At 38.0% G+C, this 21,734-nt stretch overlaps 2 protein-coding genes and 4 long non-coding RNA genes across 8 annotated transcripts; 2 read left to right on the top strand and 4 right to left on the bottom strand.

Annotated features, from left to right (window-relative positions):
- Window positions 1-1,335: 1,335 nt before the first annotated feature.
- Window positions 1,336-1,937, bottom strand: LOC143459809 (uncharacterized). The gene is made up of 2 exons (XR_013117785.1): window positions 1,744-1,937; window positions 1,336-1,619 (listed from the first exon to the last, which is right to left on the bottom strand). It is a non-coding gene; the product is annotated as an uncharacterized LOC143459809 (long non-coding RNA).
- Window positions 1,938-3,937: 2,000 nt separating this feature from the next.
- On the bottom strand, window positions 3,938-4,509 carry LOC143459808 (uncharacterized). The gene is made up of 2 exons (XR_013117784.1): window positions 4,308-4,509; window positions 3,938-4,188 (listed from the first exon to the last, which is right to left on the bottom strand). It is a non-coding gene; the product is annotated as an uncharacterized LOC143459808 (long non-coding RNA).
- Window positions 4,510-6,439: 1,930 nt separating this feature from the next.
- LOC143459807 (uncharacterized) lies at window positions 6,440-6,987 on the bottom strand. Its single transcript, XR_013117783.1, has 2 exons — window positions 6,782-6,987; window positions 6,440-6,662 (listed from the first exon to the last, which is right to left on the bottom strand). It is a non-coding gene; the product is annotated as an uncharacterized LOC143459807 (long non-coding RNA).
- A 1,851-nt stretch (window positions 6,988-8,838) lies between these two features.
- Window positions 8,839-9,681, bottom strand: LOC143460220 (uncharacterized). Its single transcript, XR_013117837.1, has 2 exons — window positions 9,400-9,681; window positions 8,839-9,294 (listed from the first exon to the last, which is right to left on the bottom strand). It is a non-coding gene; the product is annotated as an uncharacterized LOC143460220 (long non-coding RNA).
- Window positions 9,682-11,767: 2,086 nt separating this feature from the next.
- LOC143461025 (carbohydrate sulfotransferase 11-like) lies at window positions 11,768-16,478 on the top strand. Its single transcript, XM_076958765.1, has 5 exons — window positions 11,768-13,145; window positions 14,469-14,644; window positions 14,818-15,049; window positions 15,635-15,791; window positions 15,923-16,478. Exons 1-5 carry the CDS (start codon window positions 12,704-12,706, stop codon window positions 16,119-16,121), a joined length of 1,206 nt encoding a protein of 401 aa, XP_076814880.1. The 5' UTR covers window positions 11,768-12,703; the 3' UTR covers window positions 16,122-16,478.
- Window positions 16,479-17,399: 921 nt separating this feature from the next.
- LOC143460921 (somatostatin receptor type 4-like) lies at window positions 17,400-21,699 on the top strand. 3 transcript variants are annotated; one of them, XM_076958611.1, is made up of 10 exons: window positions 17,400-17,540; window positions 17,663-17,987; window positions 18,185-18,347; window positions 18,471-18,652; window positions 18,846-18,986; window positions 19,058-19,307; window positions 19,512-19,784; window positions 20,782-20,894; window positions 20,991-21,119; window positions 21,363-21,699. In XM_076958611.1, exons 2-10 carry the CDS (start codon window positions 17,857-17,859, stop codon window positions 21,541-21,543), a joined length of 1,563 nt encoding a protein of 520 aa, XP_076814726.1. In that variant the 5' UTR covers window positions 17,400-17,540; window positions 17,663-17,856; the 3' UTR covers window positions 21,544-21,699. The 3 variants fall into 3 exon arrangements, with proteins under 3 accessions (XP_076814726.1, XP_076814728.1, XP_076814727.1); XM_076958613.1 differs by having other exon boundaries at window positions 17,422-17,540; window positions 17,814-17,987; XM_076958612.1 differs by lacking the exon at window positions 17,400-17,540 and having other exon boundaries at window positions 17,560-17,987.
- Window positions 21,700-21,734: the final 35 nt, after the last annotated feature.

The following is a 21,734-nucleotide window of genomic DNA, read 5'->3' as shown; positions in this document are numbered from 1 at the left end:
TTTTTGCACAATTTAAACATGGCGATGATTCCTCATCACTTGAGCACCGGTTACCGAGCATGTCTTTATGAACATTCCCTTGCGGATGCATTTATTAATTTGGTTCCTAATATTTTTAGAATATTGCTGGAATTTGAAACTTGCCATCAGGACTACAGCAAGTACCAAGCGTCGTTCAAATGATATTGCCCAAGGGTTTTGGAACGGTCGTGTGAGTTTATGAGTTCGAAACCGGGTCCAATTTTTGCGATTAAGGCAAACTTACCGTTTTACAACCGGGTGAATTTCCCCAGAACTCTAACGTGTTTTTACCGGGGGTTAGAATTAGTAGGTTTTTGGAACAGTATTATTCTGAACACTTTTCAAAACTTGCAGGTGGAGGAGATGCTCCCCCTACTAAATACAGTCTGAAATGTTCCTCTTTGTCAGCAATTTTACAAACACGCGTTTTTGTCACAGTTATCTGCGATTTCAATGGTACCTTTAACTTGGTTCCTTGGACCAGTTATTGTCGTGATCAAGTAATTATCTTCCAATTTCAGTGATTCCGCTGGGATCTCGTATTCTTTAAAGCATTGATCGATTGCGTACGTAAGACATTGCTGGAAAATGACAGTAGACTGACATTCAGTAATTGGACTGTCTTCACTTTCTTGATCGCGGTGCTGTAATTAATGGATCGATTGTTTATCAGATTCCGTTGTTGCTTGCGTTGGTTTAAAACTAGTCGGTCACTCAGAAGACTGAAGCATGTAGTTTGAAGAAGGCCGATGAGGGAAAATGTATTGTTTAAAAAGGAGGAGTTTGGAGTCGGTTGCGTAGCTCCAGTCAATGTTTTCACGCCGTGTCAGTTGATCGGTTGCATCGATTTTCGAGCTTACTCGCGGTTTTCGTTTCCTGAAACTAATTAGAACCACAAGTTGTAGCATTTGTGACCTCAACTAGCACCTAGTTGGTTAGATCTTACATCAATGCTCTGACATCGTGAACTCATGACCTCTACCGCTGGTTAACGCAAATACAACCAACCTGGTTTGCTAACTGGTTTTCTTGCCCGAGGAGTGCCATCTGGTTTCCTTCGATCGTTTTGTGAACGGTTATGTTGGAAATACAAGTTGTTAACGCTAAATTAAGTGTTGGTATTGCAAAAGAATGAAAACGTTGTCGAAGCGAAGTCGGGTAAGTTTATATCAGATCGGGCGCTTATATCACCAATAATAACATATCATGATCACGCTCATATCATATCACCGATCAAAAGTTTCACATCGTGGCAAGAAACTAATGAGTATGTTGTGGAGCTGTTACTGTTACACAAGCACAGTTACTTGAAAATACGTTTAAAAGTTGTTAAGTATTGAAGCAAGATCATGGCAGGATGATATCAGTGTAAAATAAATGTTTGCACGTAATGTACTAAATTTCTACGTATGCACAAAAAAGCAAAGCGTTTCACAACCTTAACAAGTCAAAAACAAATTCAATTTCTACAATTTATACTTTACATCAAGAAATATTATAAGAGCAAGTTTTCATCATTCGAAGATAAATCGTTTATCAAGGTTTGTTTGAAGGTTTGAGAACCGGAAGCTCAATATTTTCTCGCACGTGTTTTGTGGCTGAAAAATGTTTTAGATAAATTTCATCCAAATAAAAAGCTAGAAAATTAAATCCTAACATAACGACGTATATCTTTTTTTAACCGAAAAAGAGACATTTATCGTAAAATGGGAGTTAGCCTACCTTGTGCCAGATCTTCCCTGAGTCTGTCGTAGTTTTCTTTGAGATATCTCAAGACAGGACAACAATAGCGCATGACAAGAAACACTAAACTAACAAACAACCAAACACTTGGCCCCTTTAAAAAAACCGCGAAGGCAGGAGAGGAAAGACTCATATCAGCAGTAAAATGAAAATTATATCTGTGAACACTTTTTCTAGCTGTAATAAAATATGTGATTAGTGGGATGTGATCACTGTAGGCCTACATTAAACAGTATCTAGTTTATCCTACCAACTTACGGAACATTCACCGATAGCTACACCGTATAATCGCCTAAAACAATAGCTTTATTTTATAGTTAACCGATGACGAATTGCTGAAAACGTATTAGGTTAGTTCAAGTCTAGTTGCCACATAATTATACCCACAAATATTTGCTAATGTTCCTTTGAGAACGAAACGTTTCAATGTACCGCTTGTAAATTAAATTCAAACTAAAATCAACTGACTGAAAAGCTGACACACACAAGGAAACTGAACTTAAACAAACGACAACATTATTCTCAACCAAGTCTTCAATACTAACAACCAGTCAGCCATACATCTCTTTCTTCTAATGAACTATTTTACCTCAACAAGTTGCACGCAGCCCAGTGAATGTTCCATACTGTGCAAGATCCGTTCACATAAACACAACATAAGAAGAATTCTTTACAACTCGATCACAAAAGTAGAATTGATTTCGTGCGGCGCACTTCGCTAATCAAGGTTCTGTCTTGCGAGGCGCGCTTCATGCCTGGAATTCAAATGAGCAATGAACTACGCCTACATTCCACACAATCACGCCGTGGGAAATAACACTAAAAATCTGGTGTTGTCAGTATGTCTTCTGACACAATACGTGCAATAAACGATGGACATCTTGTATGTGGACATCTCGTAAACTGAATGAATAATGGAGTCGTGGTAAAACCATAATAGTCGGTGGTATAGCTATATTTGACCACTTAAACTTTTACAAACTTTCTTCTTATAAGACTATAACTCTCACAAAATTATGCTAACGTTGAAACCAAAACATACTTCATTAGATTTGTTGACTACAACGTGACGCAACTTATTTCATTTTTTCCACAACACTCGAAACTTTAAGGACTCAAAACACCGGTCGCAAGTGTTTTACAAGTAAAATATTGATGACATTTTATGACATTTGACGAAACTTGTCTGAACTACGATAACATATTTTATGACTATCGGCTGCTGCTTCCGAAGTACTCGTGTCAGTCTCCTCCCAACTCTGGCTGGAATCCGGATCCTGGGAGCTCGCCAACTCGCTTACAAAAAGTTATTTCACCTAACCGCTGATAAAAATCACCCACTCCTCCATCAGATGTTGCTCGGCTCCCGTCAGCTCTCAAGACTTCGTTCCCGGCACCCATCGAGGAACCTGCCGCTTTCCCACCTGAGGACAATCCAGTTCCCATTTGCTTGATTGAATTTATCCCAGAGTGGTCGAGACGAGCCTTGGATCTCATCCGACACCACTGGGTTCAACTAAACAGACTCCGCAGCCAGGTTATTCGCCCCCAACAACGCTGGTAATTAGCGAAGAGCGGTGCCTACCCCTGTGGAGCGACATCTTAGCTTGGTCTGCCCTTCTCCACAAAACTGCCTTAGCGCTTGCGTTCTTAACCAGCACATATTTTTTCATGCGAATAATTATGTTACATACTTATATCTTGCTCAACATAATACATGTCATTCTATTATTAATAGAGAAGAAATACTGCAAACAAACATGTCAACTCCACCGTTTCCTCGCCTGCTAGTTGCAGTCATCCTACGGGATCACGTCAATTGACCGTGAACAAATTCACCGGCGACAATTGGTTGTCGATTGAAAATTGTTGACAATTGTCGTGGAATTTCTTCCTACAACCTTCAGCAAACACATGCCAAGTAAATATAAACATGTTAAATGTGCCTAAATCTGATGTCTAAATAGCGATTACATTGACTTGAAGGAACCTACATTGTATTAGGATTTGTTATGTAGAATTATGAAGCTGTTAAGTTTTCTTTCAAGTTGTCTATTACGAATAAGATTTCGCATCTAAAACTTCCAGTAAACCTCTCCTCCAACTATTTCCACCAACTCAAATCTTAATGAATTACGATGCAATGAAGTAACATCAATATTTGTACATACATCATATTGGAACATTTAGACACTTGCGAAGTGGTAGAGGTAGAATTTAATTGCAAAAACAAATAAAAAATTTCCATTAGAATTCCATTTCACAACGTTAACAAGACAAAAACAAATTACTGTACAATTTCTACTTTACATCAAGAAATAATGTAAGAGCAAGATTTCGTCATTCGAACATTATTCGTTGATCAAGGTTTGTTTGAAGGTTTGAGAACCGGAAGCTCAATATTTTCTCGCACGTGTTTTGGGGCTGAAAAATATTTTAGATGAGTATCATGCCAATAAGCAGCTACAAAATTAAATCCTGACATAACTGCATTTATCTATTTATAAACGAAAAAGAGTCTTTTATCTTAAAATGGGAGTTACCTTTTGGCCGATCCACCCTGGGTCTGTCGTAGTAGTTTTCTCTGAAACATCTCAAGACAGGCCAACAGTAGCACACACCAAGAAACACGATAGCAATAAAAGCCAAGGCAAGTACTGTAGTAATGGTCGCGATGGTAACCGAGTTGAGAGTAGAATTCATATCGGCATTTAAATGAAAACAGTTATTCTTGTGAACACTTTTTCTAGCTGTAATAACATGTGATTATTGGCTAGTGATCACTGTAAGCCTACATTAAACAGTATCTAGTTTATGCTACCAATTTACGGCACATTCACCGATAGTTGTAACATATAATCAAGTAAAACAATAGTTTTTATTTATAGTTAACCGATAACGAAATGCTGAAAGCGTATTAGATAATTTCAAATCAATTTGGCACATAATTGCACCCACAAACATTTGCTAATGTTCCTTTGAGAATGAAACGTCTCACAATACAGCTTGTAAGTTAAAATTAAACTAAAATATTATTAAACTGATGTTACTTGCTGATACACACAGGGGGACTGAACTTAAACAAAGGACCTACATTATTTTCAACCAAATCTTCAATGCTTACAACCAGTCAGCCAGGCATCGATTTCTTCTAATTGACTATTTCACCTCAACAGTTTGCACGCACCCCAGTGAATGACCAATATTGTGCAAGATCCGTTTACATAAACACAACATAAGAAGAATTCTTTACAACTCGATCACAAATGTAGAATTGATTTCGTGCGGGGCACTTCGCTAATCAAAGTTCTGTCTTGCGAGGGCAGTTCATGCCTGGAATTGAAATGAGCAATGAACTACGTCTACATTCCACACAAACACGGCGTGGGAAATATCACTAACAGTCTGGTGTTGTCAGTATTTCTTCTGACGAAATACGTGCAATAAACGATGGACATCTTGTATGTGGACGTGTCGTAAACAGAATAAAATAGGGAGTCATGGTAAAACCATAATAGTCAGTAGTTGAGCTACATTTGACCACTTAAACTTTTACAAACTTTCTTCTTGTAAGACAATAACTCTCACAAAATTATGCCAACGTTTAAACCAAAACATGCTTCATTAGATTCATTGACTACAACGTGACGCAACTTATTTCATTTTTTCCACAACACTCGAAACTTTAAGGACTCAAAACACCGGTCGCAAGTGTTTAAGAAGTAAAATATTGATGACATTTGACCAAACTTGTCTGATCTATGATAAAATATTTTAAGACTTCCATCTGCTGCATCCGAAGTACTCGTGTCAGTCTCCTCCCAACTCTGGCTGGAATCCGGATCCTGGGAACTTGCTTACAAAAAGTTATTTCGTCTGACCGCTCATCAAAATCACCCACTCCTCCATCAGATATTGCTTGGCTTCCGTCAGTTCTCAAGAATTCGTTCTCGGCACACATCGAGGAACCTGCCAGCACCTTTCCCACCTGAGGACATTCCAGTTCCCATTTGCCAGATTGAATTTTTCCCAGAGTGGTCGAGACGAGCCTTGGATCTCATCCGACACCACTGGGTTCAACTAAACAGACTCCGCAGCCAGGTTATTCGCCCCCAACAACGCTGGTAATTAGCGAAGAGCGGTGCCTACCCCTGTGGAGCGACATCTCAGCTTGGACTGCCCTTCTCTACAAAACTGCCTTAGCGCTTGCGTTCTTAACCAGCTCATATTTTTTCATACGAATAATTATGTTACATACTTATATCTTGCTCAACATAATACATGTCATTAATAGGTTATTAATAGAGAAGAAATACTGCAGACAAACATGTCAACTCCACCGTTTCCTCGCCTGCTGGTTGCAGTCATCCTACAACCTTCAGCAAAGACATGCCAAGTAAATATAAACATGTTAAATGGGCCTAAATCTGATGTCTAATTAACGATTACATTGACATGTTAAAGGAACCTACGATGTTGTAGGATTTGTTTGTGGAATTATGAAGCTGTTTGAAAGCGCATTTTTCTGTTTTAACTAAAACCCAATTTAGGTTTTCTTCGAAGTTCTCCATTACGATTGTAAACCTCTCTCCAACTATTTCCACAATGCAATGATGCAATGAAGTAACATCAATATTTGCACGTACATCATTTTGGAACATTTACACACTTGCCAAGTGGTAGAGGTAGAATTTAATGGAAACAACAAATAAAAACTTTCTATTAGAATTCCATTTCACAACGTTAACAAGCAAAAACAAATTACTGTACAATTTCTACTTTACATCAAGAAATAATGTAAGAGCAAGATTTCGTCATTCGAACATTATTCGTTTATCAAGGTTTGTTTGAAGGTTTGAGAACCGGAAGCTCAATATTTTCTCGCGCATGTGTTGGAGCTGAAAAATATTTTAGATGAGTATCATGCCAATAAGCTGCTACAAAATTAAGCCTTGCCATAACTGCGTTTATCTATTTGTAAACGAAAATGAGGCTTTTAGCGTAAAATGGGAGTTACCTTTTGGCCGATTTACCCTGGGTCTGTTGTAGTCGTCGTCTTCTTTGAGACAATCCAAGACAGGATAACAATAGCACAGAAGAAGAACCATGAGAGCAATAAAAGCCAAGATAGGTGAAGAAAGAAGAGTCGCGAGGGTAACCGAGTCAATAGTAGAATTCATATCGGCATTTAAATGAAAACAGTTATTCTTGTGAACACTTTTTCTAGCTGTAATAACATGTGATTATTTGCTAGTGATCACTGTAGGCCTACATTAAACAGTATCTAGTTTATGCTACCAATTAACGGCGATATTCAACGATAGTTGTAATATACTGACGTGAAACAATAATTTTATTTTATAGTTAACCGATGACGAATTGCTGAAAACGTATTAGGTTAGTTCAAGTCTAGTTTCCACATAATTGCACCCACAAATATTTGCTAATGTTCCTTTGAGAATGAAATGTCTCACAATGCAGCTTGTAAGTTAAATTTAAACTAAAATATTATTAAACTGATGTTACTTGCTGATACACACAGGAGAATGAACTTTAACAAAGGACCTACATTATTTTCAACCAAATCTTCAATACTAAGAACCAGTCAGCCAGGAATCGATTTCTTCTGATTGACTATTTCACCTCAACAAGTTGCACGCACCCCAGTGAATGACCCATACTGTGCAAGATTCGTTCAAGTACGCACAACATAAGAAGAATTCTTTACAACTCGATCACAAATGTAGAATTGATTTCGTGCGGGGCACTTCGCTAATCAAGGTTCTGTCTTGTGAGGGGCGCTTCATGCCTGGAGTTGAAATGAGCAATGAACTACGCCTACATTCCACACAAACACTGCGTGGGAAATATCACTAGAAATCTGGTGTTGTCAGTATTTCTTCTGACACAATACGTGCAATAAGCGATGGACATCATGTATGTGGACATGTCGTGAACAGAATAAAATATGGAGTCATGGTAAAACCATAATAGTCGGTGGTATAGCTATATTTGACCACTTAAACTTTTACAAACTTTCTTCTTGTAAGACTGTTACTCTCACAAAATTATGCCAACGTTTAAACCAAAACATTCTTCATTAGATTTGTTGACTACAACGTGACGCAACTTATTTCATTTTTTCCACATTTCTCGAAACTTTAAGGACTCAAAACACCGGTCGCAAGTGTTTAATAAGTAAAATATTGATGACATTTGACGAGACTTGTCTGATCTACTATATCATATTCTATGACTATCGGCTGCATCCGAAGTACTCGTGTTAGTTTTTTTGGGTTATATTAGGATTTAATCTCAAAATTGTGTTACGAAACTGTTTGAAAGGTTGTTTTGCAATATTTTTCAACAAAAACCCAAATCATTTTTCCCCAAGTTCTCTAACATGAACAAGATGTTACATCTGAGATTTGCTGTAGCGGGGGGGGGGGGGGGGTCCTGTTTCCACAACCTCAAAGGGTGCTCAATTCGTAATGAGTTATGATGCAATGAAGTAACATCAATTGTTTTACACATATGTATATACCAGGGGTGGGCAAATTTGTTCAATGAAAGAGTCACTTGCGGAAAAATATAAACACCAGCGAGCCGCAAAATCAGTAATGTTTGTCAATTTGGTTATTATACTATTAGTAGTCATTTTGGGATATTACTTTTTAACTAAACGACCCATAAAAACATGTTGGTGAGGTGCATTTTGATAACCTTTGCCATAGAGTATAGAATCTATACCTGAAAACAATGTCGGAATCGATGTCTAGTGTTACGTCTTAAACGAAATGCTGGCCTAAATAAAGAAAAACTACTCAGAAACTTTCATAAACGGTACTCTTGGTAGCCTTTACATTTTTTGAATTTTACGATTCGACCAGAAGAGCCACAAAAAAACATGCCGGAGAGCCGCATGCGGCTCGCGAGCCGCAGTTTGCCCACGTCTGGTATATACATATGTGCATACATCCATTTTGAACATACAGAGACTTAAAACTTTCGAAACGAAATTGTTTATTTCTTCTAAAACTCGAAGTGGTAGAATTTAATGGCAACAACAAATAAAACATTTCCATCAAGTACTTTATTCATTTACAAAGAAAACAGTTTGTGGTAATTGTGGAAATTTAAGATTTTACCCATATATTAAAACGAACTGGCTTTTAACATTTTGTTGCAATCTTTTCATGGTGTGTGTCAGTAAACACTTAAAATACAAAAGTGGAATTTACAAATTCAATTAAAATGGTGTCGTAAAATGTAGCCAGAAAAAAAGCGCATGAACGTAAAAAAAAGCAACAAATCAATTTTAAGGAGCAAAGTATACAAAATCAAAAGGAAAAACGAAAAAATGCTCTTGCATTTGGCAATTCCATTTTCTTAACTCTTGTGGGTTTTCCTTTTTGCAAATAAACGGTAAACAAGCCATCCATGATACAGGAAATTTTTTTATCTTCCATCATTCGTTTGAAAGGTTTTTGCGGAAAATAAAAGGATGGCCAGCATTCTCTTGTTGATTTTCTGAAAAGTGGAAAAGGGTTTGGGATTACTTGGTGCCAAAGTAGGTCTGTGCAGCACAAATGGTGCTACGTAAATATTTTTCTGCATATTTGAAAAGATATTTACCGCTGTTTGTATCTTTTTGCTTTTTTTCCTCACGTCTGCCGGATATGCAAGAACAAATAAAATTCTGACAACTCTGAATGAACCTGGTCATTATAACCAAAACCGCCAGGATTCCGAGTAAAACGAAAAACGGGATTGCATTTTTGTCAATGATTGTCATGGCAGCGCATAAACAGAATATCTGCAAAGATATGAGTGAGCGAAGGATATTGACCAAGTTCATGTTATTTAGTCACTTTTTTATAATTAAGACAAAGTTTTTATCGCTTCTTAAACCATTACAACCGCAAAACTGTACAGCCGTCTATGCCGTCTAGCCGTCAACACGGCTCCAATACTTATAACACTACGCTTATAACACAAGATAAAACTGCTCTACTCTGTCCATAGGCGACCTGATATAGAACGAAAAGCTTTCCTGGTTACGTGACGCCTGGCTGCTTATTTAGTAAGTTACTCGCAATTACGTAGTTTACTAACGTGCTACCTGTTGTAAAGGTCGTCGTCATAATCACCACGGCTGCACTTTATCACAAAAGCACAGGCAGGTCACAATGCGACTCCGCAGATAACTGAACTGTGATTTTTTTGAACCCATTTGTACAAGACGTTCAATTACCGAACGCCAAGCAGGACTTTATCTTGCACGCGGCGTTTTATGCTTCAGGCAGGAGCGGCGCAAATTGTGGGCATGTAATGATGCGCACATTCCAAATAAGAAAGTGTGGAAAAATCGCAAAAAAATTACACATGAAGAACTTCTTGGATTCTAATTGAAAATATATTTAAGGAGAATGTACATTTAGGTTAAGTTTCGGATAAGAGCCCATATTTTATCATTTAAGTTATGTTAACAAGAAACTGTGAAAAATGGCTAGGAACGGAGATAAAATTTCCGGTGAAATAGTCTTAGCATTCTATATAGCTTATTAAGTAAAGTGAAGTTGCCTGAAAACTGTGTACAATTTTCACTACTGTCACGCAATTAAATGATAGTCTTGTTTTCTTTCGGTACAATCAGGTTACAAGTGACCATTTTCATGGCCATGCTCGTTTTCCTCTGGAGCTGCTATAGCTACTTCACTATTTTACACCGTAGAAAGTTTTTGTTTTATGTCTTCAAATGTATAGAACTGCGTTCACCTGGTGGAAGTGGATGTGATTTGCTTCTGAAAGTTTCATTTTCACTAATAAGCAATGTCGTTGACAAAAACTTTGCTACGTTTACCTATGCTCGTCTGTTCACCAGCCAGATTCCTATAGTTTGCAAGGAACAAGCCTAGTTGCGTATCCTGTGTATTTTAGTTTCTTCTGACGTAGAGCGTCTTGTTGTCAAGGCACCTTCTCTATATTGCAGTTTATGTATGTGTTGGTCGTCTCTTATTATTATTGTTTGTCATCTGTCATCTCTTATATGTAGAAGCCGCGACTCTATTCTTTGTGGTTACACCTACCCGCTTCTCTTTATAACTGATAGTTTTTATTGCTGGGTTTCTACGGTCGTTTGTATTAAATCTCTTTTAATCTTTGTGTTTCTACGACTCACCGTTATTGTGACAACGAACCTGGTTGTACATTACTTTAATCGTAACATTTGTAAAAAACGAAGTGTCCAAGAAAAGAAGCACTTTGTTGCCTCGTTTACAACATTGTGATTCCTCATATGACCAAACACTAGAAATAGTCTAAGATGGTAACTGAAGGGACCGATAAAAAGTGCCAGCATAGTAAGCGAAAGTCATTCTAGGTTTATTTCTAGGCAAAGTCAAGGAAAGTGGCTGCAGGCGACTCTACGTGGCGATTTTTATTGAATCGGCTGCTACAGAGCAATACAAAGACTATGAAATGTTGTCCAAATCAACGTTAAGGACACAAAGTAATGAAAACTTATGAAACACAACGACCCGTTCATTTAAAATTTTAAATGAACACCACATGTATCACAGTATAAGCTATTACAGGCTACATATGTTTTTCTTCGAAGCCAGTTAATGTTTTCATAAATTTGCTGTCTGCTTTGGTGTTCGTAAACATTTTTCAACCAGTTTTGAAATATGACTTTTGTTATACAAACGTTTTAAGTTCAAGGGCAGAAAGGATGTGCCACCATAATCAAAGTGTTCTTATACCCATAGTTACTACAGGTGAAGCCACTTGTATATGAAATATATGGTTTTCAAACGGAGCATTGCAGCAGATGTCATGATACACGAAATGTCACTATAGCTGCAGTCACTATGGCGTTTTCCACAGCATAACAATGGAGCGCAGAACCGGATTTCCTTGTGTTGAACACTATTGAGTATTGACGAAACACGTTATCAAGTAATGTTTTAATGACAATTGTGATCACGAGGCGTTGCTTAATGCTCGCGCGTTTAGATACAATGATTGGTGAAAGAATTGGTTTGATTTTCTTCAAGGGATGCTGATGTACTGTGCTGTGCATAGAAGCACCTTACGATAAAAATCAAAAGTTTATACGAAGCGATTATTTCACCGTATGTAGGTCACGCAACCTGTTGATAAAGATAGGCGGTTAGGTTAGGAGAATGGCTATGCAAAAAGCTGACTTTAGCTATTTAAGGTTTTATTGGAGTTAGATTTTTGTTAGAAGGTAGATTCAGGTTAGGTTTAGGTTGCTATGTTATAACATTTATGTTAGATTAACAAGAAACTCTGAAAAGTAGCTTCAAACGCACAAATTCTTCCGGTGAGATAGGGGCAATCAATTTTTTTGCCCAAAGATTAGAAACAAAACAAATTTGCGTTTTTCCTTTTTCTTTCTGAAGAGGTAATTGCGTTGACGACACGGTACAGTAAATCTTTGTTTTGGCATCAATATTCAACCAAGCGTCGGCTCTGTTGCTGAGTAGTTGGAGCAGTGGATTTGCAATAATGTGGCCCCGTTCCGTGCTCGATACCCAGTGGCGCTATATGTTGTAATGACCTTGGGCAAAGCATTAACGACGTTTGCTCCTGTTCAGGGGATTTGGTGGACAGTTCTAAATTCGGGCAATATGATGTAAATTAAAAAATAAATAACATAAAAATCTGTGACAATCTGAACTTGCACAAAGGTTAGCTCGGTAACCGGGGTTCGAGTGATGTAAAAGGAATCTTTGCACGACTTAAATCCGGCGGTGATTCCTCAACCCGCGGATAAAGATTACCATACCGTGCCAACCGTTGACATGCATAAGGCCGCAAGTAAACCTGTTTATAAGTCTTGAACAGTGGTTCCCTATAAATAACGGACCGCTGACAAAAACGCCGCAAAGCAATTGTGCAACATTTCCGCAAAATGCAATTTAGCGGAAAAAGATTCACTATACCTTACAGAATATCTTTATTTTTACTTAAAGAATTAATATGCTGGAGATATAACTACAACATGTCCCATTACCGCCATGCAAAAAAATACGTGTTATTATTCCTTACCCTGATGATTTTACTCATCATTTGGTTCCACAAGTATCAGAAAGCTGTTGGTTATAATTTTCTATATTTTGAAAAAATAACCCAAAATTGCAACCATGGGGTTGCCCGAGGTCTCGTTGACGAAAGTCACAAAGTGGAAAACTTGAGAAGTGAGGAAATTCACATCCTTACAAATGAAGGCTCTCAAAGCGATGAAAACTTTGGCCGTGAATCGAGTGATGAAGATGAAGATGAATTTATGAAGAGAATGAAGAAAAGGATGGACGCGAGACGAAAGCATCTTCAGCGTGCTTGCAAAGACTTAGGTGAAAAGGAATATCTCATTCAATTAATAGTTATTTAGGGTTTTTGCCCAACACAGTAATGGTCTTAATATAGAAGCTTAGTTGGTAACTAATGAATAACTACTGAAGCACATGCATTACTGTACCGAGTATACCGGTATAAAATGGTATTTGCAAATTCAATCATACACAGACGCTCTGGAAGCTTCGCCATTTTGTGAATCTCCCGAAACCGTGTCTAGGAAATCTCATTAGTTGATCGCAGTGTAACTTAAACTTTATAACAAATACGATTAAGTTTTTCCAAATCAAAATAACCTTCTTGTAGGAGAGCACAACTAAGACGGTTGAGTGGTGGTAACTTGAAGTCATAACATGAGTTATAATAAACGGGTGTTAAAGATGCAATTTCTGTTTGCTTTAAATTAGAACGCAAAAATGTGCTTCAAATACATCTTCAATACGAGACAAGTTTTGTAAATGGTAAAATGCAGTGCTTCTGCTGTTTAACCGCGACCTTTTGTTACGGAAAACGCAGATGTTTAGGCCAGGAACTTCAGTTTCGCTAACGACAAACCGTCATACCAATGTCAGTCTTGAGTGCTGGTTGATATATTATATACGTTTAAAAACTGTACACATAAAACAGGGCTCGGCTTGTTATTAAAACTCACAGTAAAACCGATGAAACGAACAACCATATGATGACTACCTAAACAACCTCGCCACCCAACACTCAAACCGAACTGACACGTGTCACAAAATTTAGGGAAACGTGACACGTAACAAAATTAGTGACGTAGGCAGTGTTTTTTTTTTAAGGTGTTTTGGGGGACCGAAACGGTCCCCCAAATTTCTCCAGCGGTTTCCCAAAATTTGGACTTGCCACTACAGGCTATTTTTTGGTATTTAAATGAAACACTTGCGGTCTCTTAAAAGTACTTAGCGGTCACCCAAACCAAACCTTAAAAAAAATCCTGGACGTAGGCAAGACGGTGCGGAGTTTCTACTGTAGTACTGTGAGTACACAACGCGGCTAAAAGTAAAACAACTAAAGCTACAAAAGCATGTGCTACTCGGGGTGCTATGTTCGTGCAACACAAAACAATAAACAAAAATAGAGAACATCAAAAGCGCAGAAAAACCACAAAACAACAAACATAAATACATGTTTAACATAAAAACCGATAAAATAATTGAAATTAACGAGTATAACGAGTAACAAAAACACGTGTTTGTTACAACAACAAATAATTGAATGGGAACAGCTAATCGACACAACTTATACTTACATCAGCGGTCATTTTGAAGTTTGTATAAGTTCAGACTTCTTGTTCTTTTTAGGACTTCGGGACGAGCACTCTGTAGACAACCTACGAGGACGCATCACACATTTCAAGAAATATGACTTGGTCAATTGTTTCAATCCGAAAACTGGAATTACCAACTTCAAGGCATTGCTGCATGCTATAGTAACTTCGGACAAACCGACAATGGAAGACTATGTTTTGGGAAAGCAAGTATGCTATAACTTGTATTTTGCTGTTAAACAGCATTTATGTCAAACTGAATAAATCAAACTACATTTTCACACAAAACCCAAAATTTAATTCAAAAAAATATATAAAGCAGTATTTGGTATTTTGATTCTATACTGCTTTATTCTTTTAACAATTTTACGTCTATGTGGTAGTCTGGTCAGCAACTAAGAGAATTCATCGACAACTACACCATAATAAACAAAACTGAACAAACATCTTTGCTAAGCAACCAAGATAAACTAAAGATGATAGTAGTGAGAGAGCCGCTGGAAAGACTGCTCTCATCATTTAGGGATCGTTTCGTGCTCAGGTCGTTGCCAGGTTATAGAAGACGATCAGAAGAAATCCACAAAAAATATGGATCGAATCCTAATGTGTCTGATGGTAGGTTCTACTAGCTTACAGCCTTGTAATATTAAGCAAAGGAAAATTAATATGTTTGATTTCTATGTTCATAAGTACCACACAAGCATCGAGTTAAAACAAAAACGTTGTGTACGACAAAATACCATGTAACAAATAAAGGTGAATAATTGGGTTTGTGGTCGAATGTCAAGCTACAGGCTAACTGGCCTATATTGATACAAAAAGACGAACGAACTTTATTGAACCAAACCGGTTGTTTCGGCCACAACGTTGAGGTTCTAGTTAAAGAGCGAGATGACGAAAAACGTCGATGACAATTTCGAGCTATATTTCGATGCCGATGAACATCCTCTCAAAGCGTAAATAATGCTGATTAGTTATTGGTAACCATATTAATGTTGGCAACCACTAATCAGACATTAACGTTGGCAGTGCAACACTACACTGTTGGCGGAATAAAAACTGTGGATCCTGTGAATTTGGTCATGTATATATTTATACACACGTTGACGATAGTTATTGAATTTAAGGAAATTAACACCAGACTTTTAAATGTCAAATAATGAAAGAGTGTATTTTATATTTCAATTTCTTCTGGCACAGATGGATTGGCAACTTTCAACGAGTTTGTCTCTTATTTCATCGACACTCCATCCGGGACATACAATACCCACTGGCAGCATTATCGAAACCTTTGCCAGCCATGTGCTATTGATTTTGATATCATAGCAAAACAAGAAACGATTGAGGAAGATACAAGGTAACTGTAATAGGACTCTAGTATAGTAACCTGTAGTAACTTCGTAACAAATTACTTAAAATCACTTCATTGCTTCACCAGGAAACTTTAATACAGTATATTAAGTCACTCTTTTCTGTCGTTTTAATTAGATATTTATTGAAGTTGATCGGAGCCCCAAAAGAAGCCAAAATACCCGCAGGATACAAGACAAGAGGAACTTCTCAGATAGTCTTAGACTACTACAAGAGTGTCCAACCTAAAGAAAAACGTTTTGAGCTCTACCGACAATGTAGCCAAGAATTTGCTTTGTTTGATTATAGTAAACCGTCGTATCTTTCTTTAAAATGAAAGGAAAAAAGCTTTTATTATACAGATACAGGTTGTTCAGTTAAATAATTAAAATACATGGTCATGTCGCTATTTTCAGAATTTTGTCAAACATTTACATCACCCGAAAATATACGGCTTTTAAGTGTCTATGAGTCATTCTGTCGTTGTGATGTTAGTTAATGATTATTTAATGTGTATACTTTTTATAGCTCGATCTACAGAGTCACTTCTAAAACTTGCTTAACGGATGTGCTTGTATATATGTTCTAAATCTGTGCATGCCGTTGATTATAACGGCGCCTGCTTCTACATTTCTTGTCTTCTCACTTTTCTAGTATACATGCTGTGAGTAATAAATCAAGAATTTGACTTACGTTTGCGCGTGTTATATTTGGTGCGTCGTTTTATTTCAATCGTTTAACAAATTATCAGCTAAACTAATTCCCACAATTTTTTGATTTATTTCAAACTTGAACATATTTCCTTCGAACGAAAAACGAGAATGAAACGATTCAGAGTTTACCGCCCGATTCCTTTGTTATAACAGTCTTTTATTTCGGATTATGACTTTGATAGTGTGTATATACACTCACATCTTTGGGAACAGAGCAGAATGGTTTCCAACCTGGAGTACGCGGACCCTTATAAGGCAAATTAAATTATTACAATAATTGCTTCGGTAATGCTGTCACAATTGTGTTGAAAATTTTGAAAATTTCACAATTGAAAACTTGTTTGGTGAAAGTTTGCTTCACAAATGTTACAGTAAAAAGAAAGTCGCTTTATCTGATTTATATTCGCCAGATTAATCAGTTCAAGGTAACACTTGAGAGAATGGATGAGTTAGACGTCACATGATGTTACGCCTGGATTAGATTGTTAAGGATCTGACGTCATTCTCGAAAGTGAAACGGTCTGCCTTGCTGCGTTAGGCTCGGATATATGACACATATATGACATATTCACATATGACATATATATGCAAGTATGACACATACATACACGTTTACAGACCTCTAACAACATGTATATGCCATAAACGAATGGTTCCTTGAAGCGGAGGACACAATACAGAACTCTGTAGCAACAGCTCAAAGAATTACAGCAAAAAACACGGATTTATGATATTGTAGCAGAACGTCCTATTCTAAGATGATAAATTGCAGTTTGCAAACGCCTAATGCTTACTGCCACGTTTGCAAAATTACGTTTTGCATGTGAGCTGCGTTTTGCAACATCGTTTTCCTGTTTACGTGTGGAAATTGGAGAATTAATCAATTCCAATGTAATGATTACTTTGTAATAATTTAATAAAAGGCTTTCATCTACTGTATGTTAGCCCTATGTGTTATCGATTATAGGAAATGCAGCTACAGTATACCTAGTTGCTCTACAATAAAAATCGAGGTTTTACAAACAGATAAAGGCAATTCCCAGGTAAATATGATCTCATCACGAAGGTGTTTATAAATTACTAATGAAAAACGTAAAGATTTTCCGTATAGTTAAGTACTAAATATACAGCGAAAACCTACGCCCGATAGAGCTTTATATTTTAGTACTGGGAGCGTGAGCGTCTTCTGTTATAACGCATGAAATCTGGAGCAAGAACAAGTTAATATGACTGACATCCGCGGTGTAGAGAAAGAAATTACGCAAAAGAACCAAGCCCACTACAAGACACTCAAGATAAACATTTTGTAACCATAGGAGTTTTATTAACCTGAGCAATTTCCTGGAAACGTTTTTCGAGATGGAAAAGGAGTTTCCAACCCTTTTGTTTACCTTCTCTCTCATCATCTGCATCCTTGGATTTCTGGGAAATCTCCTGGTCGTTTTAGTCATCACCATCTTGAAGGAATGCAAAACGTCGGTCACCCATTGGTAAGTTAACTTATAGAATCGAAACCGCAGCTATTTCGAATTCTTGAGTTGAAGATCCAACATGTTCCTGGGTTTGAATCCAACCCACGAAATGTGAAAACCCACACTAAATGCGAGAACTTAACCAAACCCACAAATGCCAACCTACTCAATGTCTGTTTTCAATCGTAATATGTTTTGATATTTGTCGTTTTCAGGTATGTTTTGCAACTGGCAATTGCCGACACCATATTCCTCTTAACTCTTCCCTTCAACATATCTGAGGCCATCAACCACCGATGGATTTATCCACAGTGGATGTGCAAGGCGAAGGAGTCAATACTGTTCCTCAACTTTTACGCATCCGTTCTATTTCTGGTGGTAAATGCTTACAGTTAGATTTATTGAAAACAGAATTCCAATCCAAAATGTATTATAACAATATCTTTGCGTTACGTAACTTCTGATTCTTTTATAAACTTTGTGCGTGTTGGTGTTCTTCAGGTAATGAGCATCGACCGTTACATCGCTGTGTGCCGCACTTTCTCTGAAACTCTGCAAAAGTTTCGGACACAAAGTTCGGCAACCGTTATCAGTTTGGCCGTGTGGGTGATCTCTCTTCTTCTTTGCATCCCAATCATGCTCTACACGTTTAAGGAGGGAGTCCAACCGGATTGTATATGCGCGTAAGAATATGGTTCTATCAATTCATGTTCGTAGAAATTTAAACTGATGTTGATATTTTATACGTTACAAATGATAGCAAGGATCGAGGTTAGATAAGTCAATGTAATTCAAGAATACACTGTCAAATATTTTACTGTAAGATTAACAGAAGGTTACGGTACCTTTAAAAGTAAACTTTATCCTTTGGATCAGGACGATCTTTCCATCACCAATGAAGAACTTCACCCAGGTGTGCATTGAGGACAATTTTAAAAGCGACACTTTGGACGAGTGCATAAAGTTGCAGGAGACAAATTACGAGCAACGGACAACGTGCGGAAACTTGTCAGCAGGGTAAAGAGCAATGCACATAAATTATGAGTGCTTTATTTACGGGGCAAGTTTTTATCTCAAATGCTTTTCAGGAGTTTTACAACTGATACTTTCAACGACGAACCGTACGCATTCGACGGCTATCTAACGTACGAGAGCAGTTACCTAGAATATTTTGCCGATCTTTCGGACGACATTTTTGAACAAGGTGATGGTGAAACAGGCAGTGACTTAGTAGAAGATATCCTCATCGATAAAGAGTGTCATTCATGGACGCAACCGGATGGATGGCGAGCGTTTGTTGGATTTAATTTTGCCGTCATGTTTCTTCTGCCTTTTCTTGTAAGTCTTTTTATGAACAATTGGACTGAACGAAGATGGTATGTGCTACACTTAGATAAACCATAATGGATATATTTTCCCAAACAAATTATCAAACTGTGAACCTTTAAGTGATGTAAATGAATATATTTGTTAATATAACATCATATCAACCTTTCTCTGCATACAATATAAACAAAAATGTTTCATGCAATGCATCCTCAGGTTATGCTGATAACCTACAGCCTAATCGTCAGACGACTATTTGCTTCGAGTGAACGCACTCACAGCTACTCAAGCAACTCTGGCGTCTCACCAGCAGTGGCAGTCAACAAGCAAAGGAAGGAAACTAAACATTCCCTTTCGCCGTCTAGTTACAACAGACGTCGAATCACGATGATGTGCGCATCGCTGGTGATCTGCTTCGTAGCCTGCTGGCTTCTTTTTCATGCGGTGCATTTGGCGAAGATTTACGGCATTCGACTCCCGTTATCGCAGGTAAGATATCTAAATAACAGCGTTAATAAAAACCATGCGCGTACATTTAAAACTTTGGGCGCCCCTGGTGCACAAGTTGAAAATGAAGGTGGGAAGGAAAACAACTCATGGGCCCATTGACCATGTAACAGAATTTTTTGTGCCTTGGCAAACAATTAAACCCGATTTTCATTTAAATATTTCTCATTAAAACCTTGGCTATTTTGTTGCTGTGCCGTCTGCGCGCCTGTTTGATGTCGTAGTATACCTACCCACGATATCGATACGGTCATAAATGGTGTGTTGCTCATCGCATCAATTGTGACTGAATGTTTGAGTCTCATGCCACTGGAGTCTCATGCTTGGTGGAACACAACTTGTTAAGGTTTACTGCAATGGATACTTTTCTATCTCTCGTCGGGCAACTAAACCCTCCCATTCCATTTTTCAACACAAACCAAACAACGCAAACCCGACCAGTATTGAATCGAGACATCTTTTTATCCCAGCCACATTGCAATTGTTAGAACAAGCCGAGAACTCAGTGCGGCTCGTCAGTGCGGCCGTCAGTGCGGCCGTCAGCCGTCAGTGCGGCTCGTTTGGCGGATCATAAATGGAATGTAGGGTGACATGAAAGTCCTAGCAGACTACGCAGTTTCATCACCGTTGGCGACTCTCACCGCACTGGATTTCTGCTGTCCACGATGGCCTGGGTACGACTTATAACAGCCTGTGAATTGGCGTCGTGTGTTTATGCTCATTTTGCGAATTGGGAGTAGCAGAATCAGTTGGCTAGTGAGTGTGGCGTGGTGAAGCAAACCGTATACAGGCTATCCTATATCAAACCAGACCATTTTACGTCTTCACCCACGAAATATATGCCCTGCTAATCATGATTGACAGCACGTACCCAGTGGCTGCTCAACGCATGCTGCCCAGTCACTTAGTGTGGGTGACTGTGTAACATCTCGGCTTACAAGACGACAACAAAATTTTATTTTGACTATAATCTTTTTAGGCTCATATTTGCAAGGACCTGATGACAGCCGGGACTTTGCTGGTCTACTTGAATGCCATGTTGAACCCAATCTTGTACACCTTCCTCGGAGGATCGTTTAGCAAACGACTGAGGTATACTGGAAAAACAAAAAATTAACGTTTCAGCGAAAGTTAATTTTAACAAATCATGACGAGATTTAAGCGCTAATTAAACACGTGCATGTGCAGGCAGGTGGCCAAGAAATTCACCAAAAGAAAGTCATCGTCGGCAACGTCCATAAACGTCCGCTACTCGAAGAAGTCACGAGATAGAAATGCCTCCAGCAATAACCAGACAAGCATGATGAGAAGAATCACGTTAGTATATCAGCATAACAATTTCGTGTTGGCGGTCTTAAGGCTTTGATTATTTAAAATTGATTCATCGAAGTAAATTAGTAATAATTAATTTATAGCAATGTTATAATATATTAGTATAATTTCTTAAAACTAATATTACGTATTTGAAGAATTTCACATGAGCTTTGAGAAGGTTCGAGAAAATATGACATATCTATACATACACCATTATTTGTGTAATAACTTTGCTCGTCTTAAAAGTTCCAGCAGGAACGCAACCGTCGATGCAAAGGCGATTGAAACATCCGGTGAAGTGCGCCAGCAAGTGGGCATGATTACTAGATATCAAAGCGATCAGATTGAACTCGTCAGCAGAGAACCTATGGTGACGGTTGGTGAAGAGAACTCCGATAAACAAGCACAGGCTTCTATTGGTTTCTGAACTGGCCTATCCCTCAATTGGATCCACTTGTGATTCCACTTCAGTGTTACATGATTTTTTGCTTGCAACTTGTGGCTTTGTTTTTGTTTTCAATTTCTTACCCAGCTGAAATGGTAAAAATCTAAAATCACAAATATATTGTCGCGCTGAGATTACGTTGGCACGGGTGGTTAAACAAACAAGTTCACAGA

The sequence above is a fragment of the Clavelina lepadiformis genome, chromosome 5 (genome assembly GCF_947623445.1).
Source record: "Clavelina lepadiformis chromosome 5, kaClaLepa1.1, whole genome shotgun sequence".
In the NCBI taxonomy this organism is placed as follows: domain Eukaryota; kingdom Metazoa; phylum Chordata; class Ascidiacea; order Aplousobranchia; family Clavelinidae; genus Clavelina; species Clavelina lepadiformis.
The sequence above is the reverse complement of the archived record's forward strand: the minus strand, read 5'-3'. Positions and strand labels throughout refer to the sequence as shown.